The sequence below is a fragment of the Nycticebus coucang genome, chromosome 7 (genome assembly GCF_027406575.1).
Source record: "Nycticebus coucang isolate mNycCou1 chromosome 7, mNycCou1.pri, whole genome shotgun sequence".
Lineage (NCBI taxonomy): Eukaryota > Metazoa > Chordata > Mammalia > Primates > Lorisidae > Nycticebus > Nycticebus coucang.
Window position 1 is genome coordinate 116,406,080 of NC_069786.1, and position 22,654 is coordinate 116,428,733.

Below are 22,654 nucleotides of genomic sequence, written 5' to 3' on the forward strand. Positions count from 1 at the left end.
TGAAAAATATCTTCAGCTGCTTTTTCCTGGGAAGCTGACTAAATACTGATTGCTACGTATTAAACATAGAAAAAAGGCAAAAATCAGCAAATAGCTTTAGGGGATAGTTCATATACTTTGCACAAACCAGACATTCATCCTATTCTACTAAACCATTGCTTTTGCATTGTGCTAGATAAATTAATAAATAGAAACTCCTTGGTTTTTCTTTGTTTCTGGATTCTATAAAACTCTGTTACTCTGTTAGTACATCTCCTCAAACATCATGAATTAATTACTTAGTAGTTTTTCTTTAATTGCTTATAAGAGCCTAGCAGTGTACAAGACCAAGAGTTGCAAGAAAGTGATGTGAAGTAAAAGAGAAGCCAGAGTTATTTAGCTTTGAATCACTTTCCTTTTTTTTTGTAGAGACAGAGTCTTACTCTATTGCCCTCGGTAGAGTGATATGGCATCATAGCTCACAGCAACCTCCAACTCCTGGGCTTAAGCAATTCTCTTGCCTCAGACTCTTGAGCAGCTGGGACTACAGGCACCAGCCACAATGCCTGGCTATTTTTTGGTTGCAGTTTGGCTGGGGCTGGGTTTGAACCCGCCACCCTCAGTATACGGGGCCGGTGCTGAGCCACAGGTGCTGCCCTCACTTTCCTATCTTTTAAGTTAGACCTCCATACTGCTCACGAATTGGCCTCAATCTTGCCTACTGCCCACATAAAGTTCCAAACATGGCTGTATCACATGTGATAAGGTAATGGGAATATGATGTAAGAATACTAGACCATAAAGTCAGAGTCCTAAGCACTGGTACCAGATCCTATAACTCTTTGTCTATAGAAGACTTATTTTGTCCTTGTGGACCCTATTTCTTCATAAGTGAACCAAAGTAGCTTTGGTTTCTCTAACACCTGGTCATCCTTAAATGATCTAATGAAAACCAAGCTACAGACTCTGGACCTTTATTTGGGTCCCTGAATGTAAAACTCCCCATGAGGTGCTACCTGAACAGCCATGCAAGGCTGTTAGATTGATAAAATCCCTTCAAGCTCATAAATTCTATGCCTCCAATCTTCTGGACAAGATATTTGAGATTCTGCAATTTCCTTCTTTGAGGTACTAGCTCAGGCCCTTGAGATTGTAACCTAGTCTTATAAGCAAGATGTTTATAAACTGCTGGATGAATTACTTCTGTAGATAGCTAATTTCATCCATTTTATGTTGATTTTTCTTTACTTCAGTATGAGAGGTTACCCCAAATTGGGGGGCGGGGGGAATACTTGCAACTAAATTTAGCAATTTTACTCTGTTCTTCTCCCAGCTCCTGAGGGCTGCAGAAAATAGAATGCAACTTCTATCAACTATTTCTTCTTTAATACAAACAGTGTTATCATCCCATCTAAAAGTTCTTCCTCATTTATAACTTCACCCATACTAAACTGGAACAGGTTCTTTAGAGTAAAGGATTCTAGGAGGGCAATGTATAACATTAGAATTGGTCAGCTTTCAAGCATAAGATTGACAGAAGCCAAAGAGCTTTTGAAGGATTCCCTCAAACCACCACACCTCCGGAAAGCCTATCAGATTGTGTAACAGAATAAAACATCTAATTGTGTCTTTTTCTTAAGCAGCTATTCACCATTCTTTATCCCTCTGAACTCTGAGCTCAAGATCAATCTCTTCCAGAAACACCTTTCCAAACTATCTTGGTAGGAACACCAGATCCCATTCAAGTGAATCTGTTTCTTCCTCCTCTCAGGTAACATATGTATTTTATGTATATATGTAGATTTATATATTACAGTGGCTTAATCTTCCTCAAAAGTCCATCTTTCAAGGGCAGAAAGGATGTTTTAACTTTTAAGTACATCTCCACCATATTTATTATTTTCAACACTGCTTAATAAGTATCACCCATGTAGAGTTTAAACTTATAAAGAGAAAAACAAATAGACCAAAGATCTCCCACAATGAACAAAAAATACTCTTCCTGAGACCTTCTGGTAATTTCTTCCTTAATGGGAGATACCAAGGATGCCCAAGAATCCTGCAGTCTCATTTCCTGAACACTGTGCAGCTAAGCTGACAACCATAAGCTGACTTGTAAGGACTCAATCTCTATAGAATTCTCACTTTTCAATGTGGCTCACTATTCTAAGGAAATATTAGCCATAAGTGAAGTATATAAGAAAACGGTTTATGTGTAAGTTTAAGATTACAAAGCCAACAGACCAGGTAAAACTTAAAGGTAAGGTGTTTGATACTTTTCTTTTCTCTCTTAATTTCTATAACCAGAGACATGTAGGAATGTGAAAGACTCCTCAATGCTAAGACCTTTAAGTTACAACCCCTCATTTGCATACCCTGTCTACAAGATGGTGAGGTAGGTTTGAAAGAGGAAACAAAATGAGCAAGACAGTTCTGCCTTAAGGACTCTATAAGCTCACAGGGAAGGTAAGGTAAATTCTTACAATATAAGACAAAAGTGGTAAGTGACACAGGAAAGATACAAGGCCTTGTGGGAGTTCAGAAGAGGAAACTAATATAGCTTATACTTTTACTTCTGTCCATTTCACTATTTCTATCACAACAGAAAGGTCAGGTAATCATCTGACCCTATTTCTAAGAGGGATTGAATGCCCTTAGAAGAGACCCTAAAATTCTTGGATGAAAAGGCTACATCTCCTGGGGGAAAGAGGTTGAAAGTATGCAGTAATCCAGTCATCTACCTTCATAATATCACCTATCCCTTAGTGCTCTCCACAAATCCCAGAGGAAGGACTAATACTTCCACCACTTTGCTCAACTCCACAGATCTTCATTCTCACACTACCCATTTCCCTTCACCACCACAAGTCTCTCCTTTTCCACTGGCTTCTCATTTGCCTTCAAACACATGTGTCTTTCCATCTTGTTTTGCTTAAGCCACTTCTAGCCATCTCTCATTTCCTTTTCATTGTGAAATTTCTCTGGAGACAGTTCTACATTCATTGTCTCAATTACCTTATCTACTGATCCTTCTTTAACTAGCTAAGTTATTTGAGATGTAATCTGCCTTATTGCCCAAGATCATGAATTGCCTAATGATCTTTTCTGTGTCAGTCAACCACCCTTCTCTTTGGTCTCTCTTCTACATGTGGCACTGTGGGCAGACCTCCCCAGTGATGGAAACAGCATGTGATTTGAGTCAAGAAAAACATGGACAAATCAGCTGAATGGCTTTAAGCAAATTACTTCACCCCCTGAGCCTCTGATTCTTTACCTTTAAAATGCAGATACTACCTCACTCACAGGTTTGTTGTAAGGATTAAAAGTTATAACTTAGATATGGAACTCGGAACTGTGTCTAGCACACGTACGTTATGTACTTTATATCTGTTAGTTCCCCTTTCTTGGCTAATCTACTACTACTCTATTCTGATTCTTTTCCTGTCTCACATTTCCATCACTGGCTGCTGTTGTGATTGTTCCTTAAGTCTATTCATTGGGCCTTTGTTCCTTTCTCCCAGCAAAAAGATACAGCCATTGTCACGGCTTGAAATATCACTCCTTTGGAGAAGATTCCCAAATCTATTTCCACAGGTCCTTTTTTCAACCCAACCTTCAACTCTACTTTTTCAACTCTTTCCTGAGCATTCCCACTTGGATGTCCTATAATCAACTTAAATACAACATGTATTTAAAAAGATTTTCATCTTATGTCTTTAAATTAGCTCTAATTATAAATAAGCCATTTTTTTTTTTTTGTTTAGGCAAAGGCATTATTAAATGGCCATACTGTTATGAATGGACTTGTATGAAACCCTTTCTCTACTAAGGAAAAGAGGAGGGAGACTCAACTGTTGTGATGCACCACAAAATACCCCAGAAATACATGAAGCTTATAGGTTAAGACGAAAAGGGTTAGACATTTACTAGAAATAAGACATCAACCAACAATGCTTCACAAATCTGAACCAAATAAATTTCTCAGACTGAAGATTCAAACCAAATGAAAGAATAATAGTGGATTTTGTGAAGCAAAACAGAGAATAAAAAAGTTTTCATTTTAAGAGAGTTGGCAACTTGCTTTGATTTAAGTAAGATACACGGGCCCCTGAAACACAGTCTGTTAAACTGTGCTAGCCTATCTGGACCTAGATATGGGGGAATGATTTCATTTTTTACAAGCTCTTATAACCCTCTATTATCTTATATCTTACATGCTTGGCCCCTCTAGGAATCTGAGTTTGTAGTTTTTTTTTGTTTTTTTTTTTTTAGCCAGGCCTGGGTTTGAACCCGCCACCTCTGGCATATGGGGCTGGCGCCCTACCCCTTTGAGCCACAGGTGCCACCTGGAATCTGAGTTTGTAACAGCTGGTTTTGAGATTCTTAGGATAAGAGAATTTGAGATATGGAAAAGTCCTTCACTGTTGGGGTTCTTAGAAGCAGAAACTCATCCCTGGGTAATGGATAATTTTATACCATTTGTATTCTCCATATTGATTTCCTTTTTGTTTTCCCTCAAAATTTTTATGAATTTTTTTGTGAAAGCCTGCTGCTGCAGAGCCTGGATCTTGTACTTTACCTCCTTGACGGTGGTGATCCAGGGGTTCACCTCTGGATCCCGCTGGAACTCTAGTTCCTACCTCCTCCCCTCGGCCACTCTTTTTATTTTTTTATTTTGGAGATGAGTCTCACTCTGTCACTCTGGATAGAGTGCCATGGCATCATAGCTCACAGCAACCTCAAACTCTTAGACTTGGGCAATCTTCTTGCCTCAGCTTCCCAAGTAACTGGGACTACAGGTGTGCACCACTATACCCCGCTAAGGTTTTTAGTTTTTCCTATTTTTAGTAGAGATGGGGTCCTGAGCTCAAGCAATCTACCCTATTTTTTGTTGCAGTTGGGCCGGGGCCGGGTTTGAACCTGCCATCCTCGGTATATGGGGCCAGCGCCCTACTCACTGAGCCACAGGCACCGCCCAGGTATGTGTCATTTGAACAGAGACATTATTGCAGTTTGTGGAGATGGATGCAGTCTATGTAGATATGTTCTCAAATTCTTTGGCACATCTCCTAGCTTAATTACACTCCCCTTATGTATGAACTGGACTTAGCAACTCATTTCCAATAAAGAGAAGACAGCCAAACAGTTATGGAATGTCATCCTGAAACTAGGTTACAAAAAGACTACAGCTGCATTCAGTCTTGGTGTCGCTCTCTCCTTCTCTTGAATCACTGGCTCTGGAGGAAGTGCCGTGTGAGCAGCCCTATGGAGAAGCCATGTGGCAAGGAAATGGCTCCTCCTGCCAATAGTCACTTGAGAGCTTGGGTACGAATTCTCTAGATCTTGCTGCATTACCAGCTGACGTCTTAGGTGCCACTTCATGAGAGACCCTGAGGCAGAGTCACTCTACTAAGCTGCTCTGGATTCCTGACCCTTGAAAACTGCAGAATAATCAATGACTGTGATTTTAAGCCATTTCATTTTGGGGTAATTCGTTACTCCATAATAGATAATAATACAGACTTGAAGGAAGTTATACAGACTGACTGGAGCTGCAGTCTTTTTATAACCTAGTTTCAGGATGACATTCCATAATAGAGAGAGCTGGCCATACAAATACATGAAGAAAGAACCTTCCAAGCAGAGGGAACAGCCAATGTAAGGCCTAAGGGCAGGAGATGCTTAGAGTATTAGAAAAACAGCAAGAGGCCAGTGTGGCTGCAGTGGAGTGAGGGAGGGAGAAAATTACAGGAGATGAGGCCAGAAAGGTAATGGAGTCCAGATCACATAGGGTCTTACAGTCCATTGTAAGGCCTTTGCGTTTTACTCTATAAGTGAAACGTTAACCAATGAAGGGCTCTGAGCAAAGGAAGTCTCAGGATATGACATACGTTTTAATAAGATTGATCTATTAGTAATGGGCCAGCAGAAGGTAGGAGGACCAGCAGAAATACAAGTTGAGAAAGCTTTGGCAGGTAAGAGATGATGGTGGCTCAGACTAGTGTGGCAGCAGCAGAGGTGAGAATATTTTTAAGGTAGAGCCAAAAGGATTTCCTGCTGGACTGAATGTAAGATTTGAAAGAAAGACTGGAGTCAGGATGACTCCCAGGTCTTTTGGCCCAAGCAACTGAAAGGATCAAGTTTTCATCACCTTAGATGTGAGAAGGTTGTTGGAAAAGCAAATCTGGGGGCAAGATTGGGAGTTCAGTTTTAGACATGTTGAGTTTAAGGTGTCTATTAGACTCCCACATGGAAAGATTGAATAAGCAGCCTGGAGTTTTAGGATAAAGTCTACAATGAAGATTAAATTTGGAATTCAATTGCTTCTTGGCCTTTTGGCTAAGATCAAGTATTTGGAATTTATCAACAGATAGTATTTAAAGCCACAGTGCTAGCTGTGATCAATAAAGGAGTATGGAGAAAAAGATAAAAGCATTAAGTACTGAGCCTTGGGGAACTCCAACATTAAAAGTAAGAAAGAAGAAGAACCATCAAAAGACTCAGAGAAAGAGGAAGAAAAACAAATGAGTTAGGAAGAATGAGTTAGGAAGAAGAAGGTTGTGGTATAGAAGCTATGTTTAAAAAGCATACCGAGGCTGGGCACAGTAGCTCACACCTGTAAACCTAGCACTCTTGGAGGCTGAGCCAGGAGGATCACTTGAGGTCATGAGTTCAAGACCAGCCTGAGGAAGAGCAAGATCCTTTCTCTACTAAAAATAGAAAACTTAGCTGGGCGTGGTGACAGGTGCCTATAGTCCCAATAACTCAGGAGGCTAAGGCAGGAGGATTGCTTGAGTCCGCGAGTTCACGGCTGCAGTGACCTATGATCACACCACTGTAGTATATATCCTGGATGACACAGTGACAAGGTGAGACCCTGTCTTTTAAAAAATAAATAAATAAAAAGGAAAGAAAGAAAAAAAGGAAAACTGAATGGATAATGGTACAATTCCCCCATATAAGGAATGTTGGGGAGTACACATAGATAATTCATTCTGGACGTGTATAGGATGTGGTATGTGTGGGACATCCAGGTGGAAATAATCAAATATGCAGAAAGAAATGTGGGCCTGAAACACAGTGGAGATATAAAATTGGTACTCAGTGATGTAATAATGATGGTTGACACTAGCTTCTCAATAAGACAATCCAGAAAGAAGGAAAGTGAAGGGTGAGAGGGCCATGGATACAATCTTAGAGAACATTAAGGTTTACGGGGCAGGTTAAGAAAATGGAGAGCCAGCCAAGGAAACCGAGGAGAACTATCTGTGAATGAGCTTAACAGGATGGCAATTTTCAGGTTAAAGGGCTTTCCATCTTCCCCACATCATTGATATAACCCCTAGCTTCATAAGAACAGCAACAAATATCTTCATAGTTTAAAGTATCTGCTACAGAATCAGACTGCCACCAGACAGGGGATGAACACAGTAACTAAAACTAGACAGGATACAATGACCATGGCTACATTTAGGATGCTGAGTCAAATGTCAACTATAGCCCCCAAATTTCTTGGCAACATATTACAGTGAACAGATTATTTAAGTCTTATAAAACATTCAGAATGCAGTAGTGGGGACAATTATTATGCTGCATACCCTCCTATCAAGAGAGAAAAAGAGAATTGCAAAACCTAGCTCTCTTTGCTAAGGGCCCCCTCCCAAAGGAAGCCAACTTCATGCAACTGCCCTGATTTCAGTGTCAAGGGCTGATTCCTAGCCAGGGGTTGCCAGCTGTAGAGGGCGGGGCTCTATTTTGGGCTGCCTGCTGTCCCTGAGCCTAGCCGCCTCTGGTTTGAGCAGCATGCAGCCCCAGTGACTCACACACCCATGCAAACCGCCTGTGGCTCAGTGGCATGGCCTCGGAATGCCAGCCTTAGGCCAGCTCCCTCCTCACCCCATTACACTGGGATAAATAAATAAAGAGCCAGCCAGCAGCCACACAGCCTGATGGCAACCAGATGGAGAGAGAGAGGCAGGGGCAGGGCCATGGGAAGGAACTCCCTCCAGTGGACTAGTCTGAGAATGGGTTACGCCAGCCCATTCATCCTAAACTTCCTCTTTAATACGGTTCCTCTCCCATATAAGAACAGTCCCCAATTCTCTGACTTTTCTTCCACTTCTAGAGGTGCTGCTCAACATTAATCCTAGGAAATGCTCTGTAGGGATCTTGCCCTATTTAAGGATCATGCCAACAGCCACCTCACCCAGCCCTGACTTAAACAGATATTGCCAGTAGTTAGGCCATTGTTGTTTGGCCCCCTTGAGTTCCCTGGAAGTCAGAAATGAGAGACTCTTAGAGGGAGAGGAAAAATAAAAAGACCAAATGTGGGCAAGTAACCCCTGCTCAATCCTTATGCTTCCTCGCCTTAGTATCCTAGAAGCCTGCCTGTCCTACTGCCCCCTGTGCCCTATGTCTACAACCTCTTCCCTAGCAAAAATCCCAGTGAGAATTTTTATAAAGTGACCCCAAGCAATGACCGCATGGCCCCCTGACATCAGCCCTGGCCCCCCTATGCCTTCATCCCAAGCTCTCTCCCTAGTTTGTTTATCTTCCTATTCTATGTTGCTTATTTTGATGGCACATCCTTTCAGTTCAGTCCTAGGTGAACCTATGACCCTTCTGTGTCCTGTTTGTAGGACCCCGGGAAGCAGAGAAACTGAAAAGATGCAGCAATCATAAGAAGTCCTTCAGTCCCAGTAGGAAAACTTTCAGTTCCATGCAGGACATTCTGAGGACAGACAGTGTGCAGTGACCACAGAGGTCACAAGAATTCCATGTTATCCTACCCTTGTGTCTCCCCTAACTTTTGTGTACAACCAGTTAAAGTAGTTAAACAAAACAGGGATCATCCTAGCCGTTGAGTCGAGAAATATGGGAAGTCCTAAACTTAACAGCTACCACTACATGACCTTAAGGCAAGTCGCTTAATCTCTGTGAGATTTCTTCATCTATAAAATGGAAAGCTACACCTACCCTTCTCTCAGATCCTTTCCAGTTATAATAAAATTCGTAAGTATATGAGGCTGACCCACCCAGAACATAGAGGACCAATACTCTTGAAGTTGGTTCAGAAAAAAACCCTTCCTGCACTAGCACCTGGATTCTATATGCTTATAATTTTGCAAGGCTCCCTCCCACCCCAATAGTATGAAAGAGTGAGCCTCCAATTTGACAAATGAGACAACAGTAGCTCCAAAAGAAGTGATTTATCCAGGACAGGCACAGAGGTTCACACATTAATCCTCACACTCTGGGAGGCCAAGGCAGGCGGACTGCTTGAGCTCATGAGTTCAAGACCAGCCTGAACAAAAGTAAGACCCTGTCTCTACTAAAAATAGAAAAACTGAGGCAAGAGGATCTCTTGAGCCCAAAAGTTAGCGGTTGCTGTGAGTTCTGATGCCATAGCACTCTACCCAGGGTGATAGCTTGAGACTCTCTCTCAAAAAAAAAAAAAAAACAAGTGATTTATCCAAAGCTGCAAAATAAACCATAAGAATAGCTGAAGACCCCAAATACAAATCTAACAAGCAACACTGGATCCACAGGCCACCTGCTACAATTTACATAAAATCCCTCTAGCATAGATTTACCACAATGTTCATCCACAAACTTATTGAGAACCTACTACTTCTAGGAACCATGGTCAATGCTGGGGATATAGAGATAAATTCAACATGGTCCTTGCCTCAAAGAGTCCACAGATCAGTGGAGGAGAAAGCCATACTCTTGCAGACAAATAGTAATATAACAAGGTTATAAGTGGTAAAATAAGAGAGAGATATAAATCAAGGTACTATAGTAGCAGAGAAGAAGCATTATCTTTACGAGTCCAGAAAGGTCTCTCAAAGAAGCTGAAGCTGACATTTAAAAGATTAACAGAAGTTGACTTGGCGCCTGCAGCTCAAGCAGCTAAGGCACCAGCCACATACACCAGAGCTGGCAGGTTCGAACCCAGCCCAGGCCTGCCAAACAACAATGACAACTACAATCAAAAAATAGCCGTGCATTGTGGTGGGCACGTGTAGTCCCAGCTACTTGGGAGGCTGAGGCAAGAGAATCACTTAAACCCAGGAGTTGGAGGTTGCTATGAGCTGTGATGCCACAGCACTCTACCCAGGACAATAGCTTGAGGCTCTGCCTCAAAAAAAAAAAAAAAAAGAAAAAGATTAATAGAAGTTTATAAGATAGATAAAACCAGGGCACTGGGCAGACTAGATAAAGGGAATTATGTATATATAAAGGCAAGAGAAAATAGCATTTGAGGAAATTAAAAGCCATTTCATATGGGTGAAGCATAATATATACAGAAAAACATCAAGAAATCAAGCTGAATAGGTATGTAGCTGCTTTATCAGGAAAAGACCTTTCTGCTCAGCCAGGAATAAGCCATGCATTGTTTAACTAAAGGCATGAGATGGGGAACTAGTCCTCATCCCCAGCCTATGGTAAGCTCCCTTAATACCCAAACTTATAGGCAAGTGAAGCGATCTGACAGAAAAATGGTTTAGGAGATCTCTCTCTGTCACAGGCTTAGGTTTAATGGTATCTCCATCCCTAGAAAGACTTGACACCTATTCTGATTCAGGACATAGCAATCTATGTTTTCCTCTCTAGAGTTACAAATCCTTCAGTGGATGGCTGAGCACCCACCTCACGTTTTGTGCTCACAATGTTCAGACTGTAAGCATTACAGCTCAGTCAATGTACAGAGGGAGAACAGAAGGTTTCAAATCAAGTGTTCTGCTTTATGTCTCTCCCAGTGAAAAGTGCTCATTTAAGGTTCAGAAGAAATATGAGACACAGACCCTGTCCACAGGAGCTTACAAATTACTCTGGTAGACAAGACAGAATTATATGAATAATCTCACACAATATTATTACAGCATTATTCACTCACATAATAAAGTACCAGCTTGGGTAACGTATATAATTAGAAAATGGGGCAATAATACTAAGGTACTAACTGTACAACCAACAAGTCCCAGAAGAGTAAGAGAAGGAGAAGATCAATATTGACTGGTATTATCAAAGGTCACTATTATTAATAAACTCCCTGTTTTGGCATTTAATAGATGTTTACTTTGGCCAAACTCAATCCTTAGAAAGGAAACCTAGGCAAGGAGCTTCTGACAGGCCACAATTATCTACTCCCTAGTCATTCCTTTGCCAGTCCCCTTGTATAAACACTGTGATTTTCCACAGCTTACTGTGCCCACAGGACAGTCCCCAAGTGGTAACCCTGAGCTTTTTACCTTCCTCTACTGTTGGATGCTGAAAGGACCTGGACAAGTAATAAGGACTACCCTTCCACTCTGCAGTCCAGACTTTGTGACCAGATCTCAGCAAGCAAAATTTTAACAAGTGGTCAACCAAGCTTTCCAAGGTTAGAGTATTCTAAATGAAATCCCAGGCTACTTTAACAGAGACAGTTTTTTAAACATTAATCAACCCACTCTCATCTCTTACATTCCTTCCCCGTTCACCTCCACTCCATCCTTCCAATGTACATCTCAAGCTTTAACAGACTTTCTATAGACAACTATTTCAGACAAAGGGATTTTTAACCACACAAGCCACCACAATTTGCCATTCAGGCACCTGGAAAGAGAAAATAAAGCAAAGGTGTACAAGGATGTAACAAATACCTTACCTCTACCATAAATTGTTCCAAAAAGGAATTTTCTTCAAATGGCTCTGTCTTCAATCGATCTATAAGGAGAAGGAATAAAAAAAAAAGAAATATGAGTGTTACGATAAGCTTCTTACCTATGAGATGGAAAGGGAACCCAGGACTTCTTGAGAAAGAGAAGAATGATGCAACATCCAAAGACACCTAGTCGAGGAGGGAAGAGTTGAGTACAGGTGGGTAAACAGTTGGAGGAGAGGACAATTAGCAACAAGTGCCAGGTTCACTGGCAGCATCCACTCCAGGAGTTTTTCCTGCCACAAAGAAAAGGTCAAAGTGTATTTTTACTCTGAAGTTGGAGCCATGCAACTTCCTAAACTCCCAAGTTTATGTTGCCTTAATACAATTTGTACAGCTGTTGGCCCCTTTGCAAAAATCTTTCCTTGCCATTTGCCTAGGGCATGTCTGGACTCAGTTATGTATTTTGGTCACCTGGGGTCCCAGCCAGGTACTTAAAGCAGAGAAAACTGTTGCCTAGCATCAAGTCTCCAGTTTCTGGTCAGTACCCAGCACCAATACTGAGGGAAACACCTCTCTAATGCAAATGAGTCTCCTCCTTTCCTTGGCCCTTTGACTATCTATACCACTACCTACCCAACTCCTCCAAGAATGTCCTCTTACCTCGGCTCAATGTAGCCCCACTCTCCTGGTAGTCCTGGATCTCTAGATCTTTCATACGAAGCAATTTTGCTAGCTCCTTCACTTGACACTGCAATGCTAGACTCATGCCCATCAGAGGACGAATCAAATGTTGGGAGACCTTTGATGGAAGAGATATCAATTAGCCAATAGATTCTTACAAAGTACTCCCTAATATTATATGAGGCAGAGGCACTAGAAAGAATACTGAAGAACATGCGTTTTCAAAGAAACTTACAGTTTTACAGGTAAACAATCCACTTACATGAATGTAAACACAAATACAATCACTAAATAAATATACATGGTATTAAATATGTTCAAGGATTTTCTTTGCGGCTCAGATAAAGCATAGGAAGAGTAAAAGAGAGCACCTATGGAGAGAGAACCTCAAGTTGTAATTGAAAGACAAGGATGTGACACAGTGGATAAACGGAAAGTGCCGACTATTCAACTCTCAGCAGAGGCTAAGAGACAAAAGCAGAAGATCTAAGTTACACATAGCCTTCAAGAAAGTAGGTTTGGTGAAAACAGAGTATCCTAGCGGGAGTGAAAGAGAAGACAAAAAGTAGAGAGCTTTGAAGGTCAAATTAGATTCAGACACTAATTAAGACTCATTTCAAGGCTAATGATAGCCCAGAAGGAGCCCAGAGTTTTATTTCCACACATGGAGCAGAGTCTAAAGTTAACATTGTTACAGAAGCCAGCCAACCATCAAGAGACAAACCTAAGAAGGTATAAACCAATGCTCTCTACATATACCTTGCTTTTGTCAAGAGGCAAGAGGAATGCAAGCACAGCCACACTGCAGTACAGCTAGAGTAATGCTCTCCTGTGATAACAGAGCTATGCAGAATAATAACTTAATTCAACTACATAAGGTGTCCATTAGCCTACCCAAAAAAGTAATTAAAATTAATAACCTATTTGTGGCCAGGGGAATTTTTTTTCTTTTTTTTTTTTTTTGCAGTTTTTGGCCAGCTACCACCTCCTGTACATGGGGTCGGCACCCTTCTCCTTTGAGCCACAGGCGCTGCCCTGGCCAGGGGATGTTATTAGAGCTCATCCCCCAAAGAGATGAACTAAAAAGAGCACTATGAAGAAGAAATGTGCAGGCCAGGCTCATGCCTGTAATCCTAGCACTCTGGGAGGCTGAGATGGGCGGATTGCTCGAGCTCAAGAGTTCAAGGCTAGCCTGAGCAAGAACAAGACCCCATATCTACTAAAAACAGAAAAATCAGGTGTTGTGGTGGGTACTTGTAGTCCCAGCTACTCAGCAAACTAAGGCATGAGGGTTGCTCGAGCCCAAGAGTTTAACATTGCTGTGAACTAAGATCATACCCCCTAGGAGGCACCTGTGGCTCAGTGAGTAGGGCGCCGGCCCCATATACCGAGTGTGGTGGGTTCAAACCCAGCCCCGGCCAAACTGTAACAAAAAAACAGCCAGGCGTTGTGGCGGGCACCTGTAGTCCCAGCTACTTGACAGGCTGAGGCAAGAAAATCACCTACACCTAAGAGCTGGAGCTTGCTATCAGCAGTGATGCCACAGCACTCTACCGAGGGTGACCCAGTGAGACTGTCTCTAAAAGAAAAAATATATATAAGATGATACCCTGGCATTCAACCCCAGGGTAACAAGAGACTCTGTCTCAAGAAAAAAAAAAAAAGAAAAAGAAAGAAATGGGGCACCCCTAGCTCAGTGGTTAAGGTGCCGGCCACATGCTCTGGGGCTGTGAGTTTGTACCTGGTCCAGACCTGCTAAACAAAACGAAAAAGAAAAAAATAGCCAGGCATGGTGGTGGGTGCCTCTAGTCCCAGCTACTAGGGAGGCTGAGGCAAGAGAATCATTTGAGCCCAAGAGTTTGAGGTTGCTGTGAGCTATAACGCCATGCCACTCTACCAAGAGTGACGAAGTGAAACTGTCTTAATAAAAAAAAAGTCCTAAATCAGAAGTCAGCAATTTTTTTTTCTGTAAAGAACCAGATAGTTAACATTTGGGCAATGTGGATCATAGTCTCTATTGTATTCAACTTTGCTGTTGTACCATGAAAGCAGCCACAAACAATACATAAACAAATGAGGTGGCTGTGTTCCAATATAACTTTACAAAACAGGCAGCAAGCCAGATTTAGCCCATGGGTATCGTATGCCAACCCCTACCCTAGATCTAAAAAGGAGTACTTTAGACAAGATACCCCCATGCAGACTTGAAGTGAGGAAAAGGAACTACACTGTCCCCATAACATGTACAAGCCGGACTCCTCTGGATCAGAATATGGTGTCTGGATTCTTCAGACTTCTGTGTTTTTATTTTCCATTAATTTTCTAGGTAAATGCTACTACTAAAAACTCTAATCACACTGTAGCTCAAATTAAGAGGAAAAGACTGTTTCCCACATTTCTTTAAGGATAGATTACAAATGGAAAGACAATGTGGGGAAGTGGGGAAGTTTGCACCAGCACCAAGACCCAGGAAATGTAGTGGTCCTGGGACAGAGGGGAAGGCGAGAAATCAAGCCCAGCAACAGATACCAGATACTTTTTTCCATCACATAGCACACTCCAACCTGGCACTATCTCCAAGCTCAGGTCCTTAGAAAAAACTTAAGCCTCCAGGAAATACTGTTCAGAATGTAGCAGAAGTTTAGCTTTGAAAAATGTATTTGCTCTAGACCCAATCTTCTTTTTCCTAGGAATTGTTTTGACTTGGTCCTATTCAAGGAAGATTGGGAGGAAAATTAGGCAAATACTATAGGCCAGTCAATGAATGTGTGGTGGGTTGAATTGAAAATAAAATCCATTGCTAATCAAGGAAGAACATCATCCATTTGATGGCAGTGTTCAAATAGCAGACTCCTAAATTTTTTTTTTTTTTTTGAGATAGAGCCTCAAGCTATCGCCCTGATGTAGAGTGCCGTGGCATCACACCTCACAGAGACCTCTAACTCCTGGGCTTAAGCGATTCTCTTGCCTCAGCCTCCCAAGTAGCTGGGACTACAGGCACCTGCCACAACGCCTGGCTATTTTTTGGTTGCAGTTGTCATTGGTGTTTGGCAGGCCTGGGCTGGATTCAAACCCGCCAGCTCTGGTGTATGTGGCTGGAGCCTTAGCCGCTTGAGCTACAGGCACGGAGCCCAGACTCCTAAAGTTAACAATCAGCTTCTCTCAGGTGGTGGAGGAGGGAGCAATTTAATAGCAATTTCTTTGAGTGATGGTAACTGTAACAACATGAAACATGACAAGAAATAGTTTTTAATTAATGCTATGTCTAATTAAATATGATAATACTATTCTAGGCAAATGACATATTCTATCAGACTCTAATGTCCATACAGAAAAAAATAAAATTTTACCAGTAAGTATTGTAACTGATACAATAATTTCATAGGATTAGATTACATCACTCTGAATTATTGAAGTATAACTCATCCCAAAGTTACATGAACACTAAAATGATTTCCCTCAGATAAGATAGCTTTGTTTTTATCAGACTTAAATTAATGCTGAGTAGAAATCTTGAAAATATGTGTTAACGTGTTAATAAGTAATGCTGGTTAAAATGTGTAAATGATCGAAGCAAATCCAGATACATGATAAAGAAAAATCTTCAAGTACTTTAGGAGGTCAGGGAAGCATCCCCTAACTTACAGACAGCAATATATAAAGAAATACAGTTTATCAAGTCCATTGAACTAATACCTACCTGGTGCCTAATCTGTGCTTTGACCCTATCAGGCCTCTCTGCCCTAAAACAGCTCACACAGTAACAGAGGTCAGGAAGCGTGGTGGATACAGAAGCAGGAGTTGCCAATCTTTCTCAGAGGAAAAGCTATTTATAATTTTCCCCCCAGAGGCTTCAGATTTCCCATAGGAATGTTCACAAGACATCGGCAGGAGAACAGAACAACCGTTTTCAATCTCAACATGAAACATGATGAATGATATAACAGACTGGGAACTAGAAGAGCGGGACGCTAGTAGTCCTGACTCTGACGGCACCTAGATACGAAAATGATTTAATCTCAACTACTCTCAGGTTCTTTGTCTTTGGGGGGTTTTTTGAAAAATCCTAAGAAAAATCAATCTATCTTTTTTAAAAGAAAAATTATATATTTAGAGTTGGAATATTTGTTCTCACAGGTCCACTATAATTCTAAATAGAAATCATATTACATATATTCTCTTATTTAATCCTCACAACCCCACAATAAGGTTGTATCTGGTTTCTCCATTTAACGGGCAAAGAAAAAGAACTATAAAAACTCAATACTTATCTAAGTTAATACAAGTTGTCTGAAAGTGGTGGGGCTCTGTTACAAATTCAAGTCTGCTGGTTTCAAAGCCTACGCTCTTTCTACCACTAAACCTTTGAACGTGACTCCTAGGAATCACAAAATGACCAAAGAAGTGACAAATCTGAAAGTCAAAATACAAAATATCAAGAATTAGAAACTAGCCAGGCTCAGTGGCTCATGCCTATAATCCCAACACGTGGGAGGCTGAGGAAGGTGGATTGCCTGAGCTCACGGGTTCAAGACCAGCCTGAGTCAGAGTGAGACCCCATCTCTAAAAAGCAGCCAGGTGGGGTGGCGCCTGTGACTCAAAGGAGTAGGGCACTGGCCCCATATGCTGGAGGTGGCAAGTTCAAACCCAAGCGCAGTCAAAAACTGCAAAAAAAAAAAAAAAAAAAAAAGCAGCCAGGTGTTGTGGTGGGTGCCTGTAGTCTCAGCTACTCAGGAGGCTGAAGCAAGAGATGGCTTAAGCCCAAGAGTTTGAGGTTGCTGTGAGCTATGACTGCACAGCACTCTACTGAGGGCAATCAAGTGAGACTATCTCAAAAAAAAAAAAAAAAAAGAATTACAAAGTAGAAATAATAGACAACTAGAAAGAGAAAGAGATGAACTTTTCCATAGTGGAGATGGGCTCTGTTAGAAATCATAGACCAGAAGACCTACATATTCCTTAACGTTCTGCAGAGACTTATAAACAATTAGCTTATTAACATGTAGAGGGTGAGGGGAAACTCTCCTGCTCTCCTGTATGGCTAGTTGGAGTTAAGCTACATAATGCCTCTAGAAGACAAGCTGGCATTACAATTAGCAAGACTAAAAAATACAAATATTCCAGGGTCAGGCATGGTGGCTCACGCCTATAATCCTAGCACTCTGGGAGGCCAATGTGGGTGGATTGCTTGAGCTCAGGAGTTGAGACCAACCTGAGCAAGAGAAAGACCCTGTCTCTACTAAATGTAAGGAAAAAAAAACCAAAAACTAGCCAGGCATGATGTAGGGCACCTGTAGTCCCAGCTACACGAGAGGCTGAGGCAAGAGGATTGCTTGAGCCCGAGAATTTGAGGTTGTTGTTAGCTATGACATCACAGCAGTCTACCGAAGGCAACAAAGGCTCTATCTCCACAAAAAAAATAATAAAATAAAATAAAAACTAATAAAAGATACAAATATTCCTTGACCTATTTCACTTATAGGAATTTACTAACATTTTTGTATGCAGAAAAAGTAAACACAAGAATATTCACTGTAAATAACAACAAAAAACTTAGGTATCAGGCAGCTCCTGTGACTCAAAGGAGTAGGGCATTGGTCCCATATGCCAGAGGTGGCAGGTTCAAATCCAGCCCCCGATAAAAACTGAAAAAAAAACAACAAAAAAAAAAACCTTAGGTATCTATTAATTGCAGATCAAATACATGTTGATACATTCATTAAATAAAATGCTATATTGCCATTAAAAATATTAAGGTAGGTTACTGGGCATGTTAGCTCACATCTGGAATCCTAGCTCTTTGGGAGGCTGAAGTGGAGGACTGCTTGAGTTCAAGACCAACCTGAGCAAAAGCAAGAACCCCCATCTCTACCAAAAACACAAAAATTAACCAGGTGTGGTGGTCCATGCCTTCAGTCCCAGCTACTTGGGAACTGAGGCAGGAGGATCATCAGAGCTCAAGAGTTTTAGGTTGCTATAAGCTAGGGTGAGACCAAGGCACTCTAGACCAAGTGCCAGACCAAGACTCAAAAAAAAAAAAATTAAGGTAGGGCTGGACATGGTGGCTCACACCTATAATCCCAGCACTTTGGGAGGCTGAGGCAAGAGGATCGCGTGAGCCTAGGAGTTCAACCAGCCATGGCAACACACCACGATTCTATCTCTACAAAAATTTTTTAACTTGGCCTCCTCCACCTATGCGGTCGCTGCTACCGCTGCCGCCAGGAGGACCTGGGGGAGGACGATGGCCCATGAGGCTCATCGTAGACAACAGGCGGCGATGTCCGCAAGCCAGACCACAAAGTTATCATTGTTGGGTTGGATAATGCAGGGAAAACTACTATACTTTACCAATTTTCTATGAATGAAGTTGTACATACATCCCCTACAATAGGAAGTAATGTAGAGGAGATAGTTATTAATAATACACGTTTCCTCATGTGGGACATCGGTGGCCAAGAATCTCTTCATTCTTCCTAAAACACTTACTATACTAACACAGAGTTTGTAATAGCTGCTGTGGAAAGTACAGACAGAGAAAGGATTTCTGTAACTAGAGAAGAACTCTATACAATGTTAGCACATGAAGACCTAAGGAAAGCTGGATTGCTGATGTTTGCTAATAAACAAGATGTTAAAGAATGCATGACTATAGCAGAAATCTCCCAGTTTTTGAAGCTAACTTCTATCAAAGATCACCAATGGCATATCCAGGCATGCTGTGCTCTTACTGGTGAAGGATTGTACCAAGGACTTGAATGGATGATGTCACAATTTAAGATTAGATGATCTCTCCTGACCTGACCTCTTCTCATAGACTTTGCATAAATAAAGTGCTGGACTTTACCTGAAAGTTGCAAAAATTAATGGTTTATATATATATTTATAATAAACTGATTTAAACTTTTTTTATAAGAAGATAAATTAAGACTACTTATTTGAAAACAAAGTTGAAATCTCACCTTCTAATTTGCTTTCCCATTAGCTCCTTCCACATTAAGTTATTAAAGCTGTGATTAAAATTCATTACATTTTTCCTGTAATGAATCCTCTCAGGAAACTGTGTAGTTTGTGGAAGTATGAAGGGAGAGGAAGATGTTTTAAACTTTAAGAGCTTTATTATCAGTATAACCCTCCCTAGTTAAATGTTCTTTTCTTGTTCCATTAAGTCAAAATACAAGTCAGCACAGATATTCAGTTTCTAATATTTTGAAATGTAATGTTACTTATGAAAAGTATTTTGTGGGCGGTGCCTGTGGCTCAGTCGGTAGGGCGCCGGCCCCATATACCGAGGGTGGCAGGTTCAAGCTCAGCCCCGGCCAAACTGCAACCAAAAAAATAGCCGGGTGTTGTGGCGGGCGCCTGTAGTCTCAGCTGCTCGGGAGGCTGAGGCAAGAGAATCGCTTGAGCCCAGGAGTTGGAGGTTGCTGTGAGCTGTGTGAGGCCACGGCACTCTACCGAGGGCCATAAAGTGAGACTCTGTCTCTACAAAAAAAAAAAAAAAAAAAAAGGTATTTTGTATCAGGTCGTGTATGTATTGTGTATATACCTCACTTTCAAGTTAGTGGCTTTGATTCACATTCTACAGAAAAGCAAATAATACAAAAATTAATAATATCCTTAGTTATAACCATAATGAGATAAGTACTGGCATTGGTGTTAAATGCCATTTTGTACTCTTCTTTATGTTCTCTGTATTATATTAACCAACCCCCAAAATCATTGAGCTACTCTTTTAAAAAAAAAAGGAAAAGGAAAAAGCTTTAAAAAGTTTTTTTTAACTTATCCAGGCATTGTAAAAAATGTCTGTGGTCTCAGATGCTCTGGAAGCTGAGGTGAGAAGATCACCTGAGCCCAGGAGTGCAAGGCTGCAGTAAGCTATGATTGCACGACTACAGCCTGGGTAACAGAATGAGACACTGTCTCTAAAATAGTGTGTGTGTGTGTGTGTGTGTGTGTGTGTGTGTGTGTGTGTTTAGGCAGGTCTTCTAAATGTATTGATATGAATGATCTCCAAGTTCTGTAATTAAAAGAAAAAAGCAAGGTACTAAAAAGTGTGTACAGCATGATACCACTTGTGAAAATATACATATATAATATACACAAAGAGACATGCATTTGATTGTGTGAGGATACACATACAGCATATTATAGATGTCTGTATATAGGCATATATAGTTTTCTTTAAGAATGCACAAGACGGCTCAGTGCCCATAGCTCAGGGAATAGGGCGCGGGCCACATACACCAAAGCTGGCGGGTTGGAGCCCAGCCTGGGCCTGCTAAACAACAATGACAACTGCAGCCAAAAAATAGCATGGCGTTGTGGCAGGCGCCTGTAGTCCCAGCTACTTGGGAAGCTGAGGTAAGAGAATCACTTAAGCCCAAGAGTTTGAGGTTCCTGTGAGTTGTAACACCACAGCTCTCTATCAAGGGTGACATAGTGAGACTCTGTCTCAAAAAAAATAAAAAATAAAAAAACAAAAAGAATGCACAAAACACTGATATCAGTAGTCACTTTAGAGAAGGAAAATAAGGGACTAGAGAAAGGGATCGGAAGGAGACCTATTTTTTCACTGTATATACTTAAATGTTATTTGAAATGTTTGCCTTTTGCATGAATTATCCATTTAAAAGAATAAAAAACAAAAATGTGTAGCAAACAAAAATTATGACTGTGTGACCTCACAGACACGCACAGAAACCTGAGATAGTATCCGCCTACATCCTTGCCAACGTCCACTGGCTCTAACTCTTTCCTTTGCAAAGCTCCCTTAAGGTTCAGGGGTTTCCCTGGGAGTACACTCTTTTTCTGGTAAATATTTTAACTTAAAGCAAACTTGTTAATCAATTGTTCAAAGCTAATTTCTCCCCATGGCCAACCAAGACTCATCCTTCTGTAAACACTATTGCCTCTTTCCTTATTATAGCTTCTCAATTAGAAGAATTTGCTTGGAATAGCTAGTTTTTCTTCACATATTTTCTTCAATTATAATATTAACATACAAATGTTCCTTACAGTATTCTTTTAAAAGAAGAAACTTTTAGAGCCTATAAGCCAAGGAAAACTACTTCTGTATTCACGCTACACATTCTGAATTTCCAGGTCCATGTAAAAAAAAAAAGGAGACTAGCAAAGTCTGCCCAAATGGTTTGGTCCCAGAACGATCATTACTAAGGGAACACTGCCCTCTGGTGTTACTTAGAAAGCTGCAGGGGTTCTAGGGAAAACAGGTAAATTCTCTAAAGCACACGGAAATTTTCACCAGAAATTCAATTAAAATCAACAAATGTGAGTGACTACTATATCCTAAGCACTATTGATAGGCCTGAGAAACTCAGAGATGAATTAGAAGTAGTTCTTCCAGCATTCAAGACTGGCTTTACCAGGTTCCAGATAAAAAGTAAACATTAGTGAACAGTTTCTCAAAGTCTTCCTTTCCAGTCATATATTGATGCCAAAGGTAGACTAAAAAAAGGAGATAGCCTAGCACTTTGGGAGGCAGAGGTGGGAGAATTGCTTGAGTCCAGGAATTTGAAACCAGCCTGACCAAAATAGTGAGACCCTGTCTCTGCCAAAATTAGAAAAATCAGCTGAGCCTGTTGGTATGGGCCCATAGTCCCAGTGACTACAGAGGCTGAGGTGGGAGGATCACTTGATCCCAGCCCAGGAGTTTGAGGCTACAGTGAGCTATGATGACACCACTCCACTCCAGCCCAAGCAACAGAGTGAGACTCTGTCTCAAAAAGACAAATAAATAAATAAAGAAGGGAAACAGGAAATGAGGCCCATTTGTCTTCAGCTCCCTCTGCTGATAAAACTATATCATAGGCTGGGCACAGTGGCTCACGCCTGTAATCCTAGCACTCTGGGAGGCCAAGGCGGGTGCACTGCCTGAGGAGTTCAAGACCAGCCTGAGCAAAAGCGAGACCCTGTCTCTACTAAAAATAGAAAAACTGAGACAAGAGGATTACTTGAGCCCAAGAGTTGGAGGTTGCTGTGAGCTATGACACCACTGGGGCAACAGCTTAAGACTATCTCAAAAAACAAACAAATAAATAAATAAATAAATAAACCATAGGCCTCCCACAGAAAACCTATCCTCTGAGTACTAGTGACCGAAGCCCTGTCTGTTATTCTAGCAAACTAGTTCTTAATGTCAACTCTAAGTTTCTAATAAAACCTGGGATACACAAAGCTATCAGTGAGTATAGGACATTACCTTCCTAGTCCCTGAAAATATGCTTTCAGGCCAGACCAATCTAGGGTTCAAATTCTAGGTCAGGGGTGGGGAACCTGCAGTCTTAAGGTCACATATGGCCTTCTAGGTTCTTAAGTCCTGAG

At 41.2% G+C, this 22,654-nt stretch overlaps 1 protein-coding gene and 1 pseudogene across 3 annotated transcripts in view; one reads left to right on the top strand and one right to left on the bottom strand.

Moving 5' to 3' along the window:
• Positions 1 to 22,654, bottom strand: part of NHEJ1 (non-homologous end joining factor 1) — a 95,087-nt gene that overhangs the window by 62,734 nt on the left and 9,699 nt on the right. For all 3 annotated transcript variants that reach the window (XM_053596560.1, XM_053596559.1, XM_053596558.1), the window contains exons 4-5: positions 12,290 to 12,428; positions 11,633 to 11,691 (exon numbers count right to left, since the gene is read on the bottom strand). In XM_053596560.1, the coding sequence (XP_053452535.1) occupies positions 11,633 to 11,691; positions 12,290 to 12,428 (198 nt within the window). The remainder of the gene's footprint in view (positions 1 to 11,632; positions 11,692 to 12,289; positions 12,429 to 22,654) is intronic.
• On the top strand, positions 18,611 to 19,099 carry LOC128589828 (ADP-ribosylation factor-like protein 5A; annotated as a pseudogene).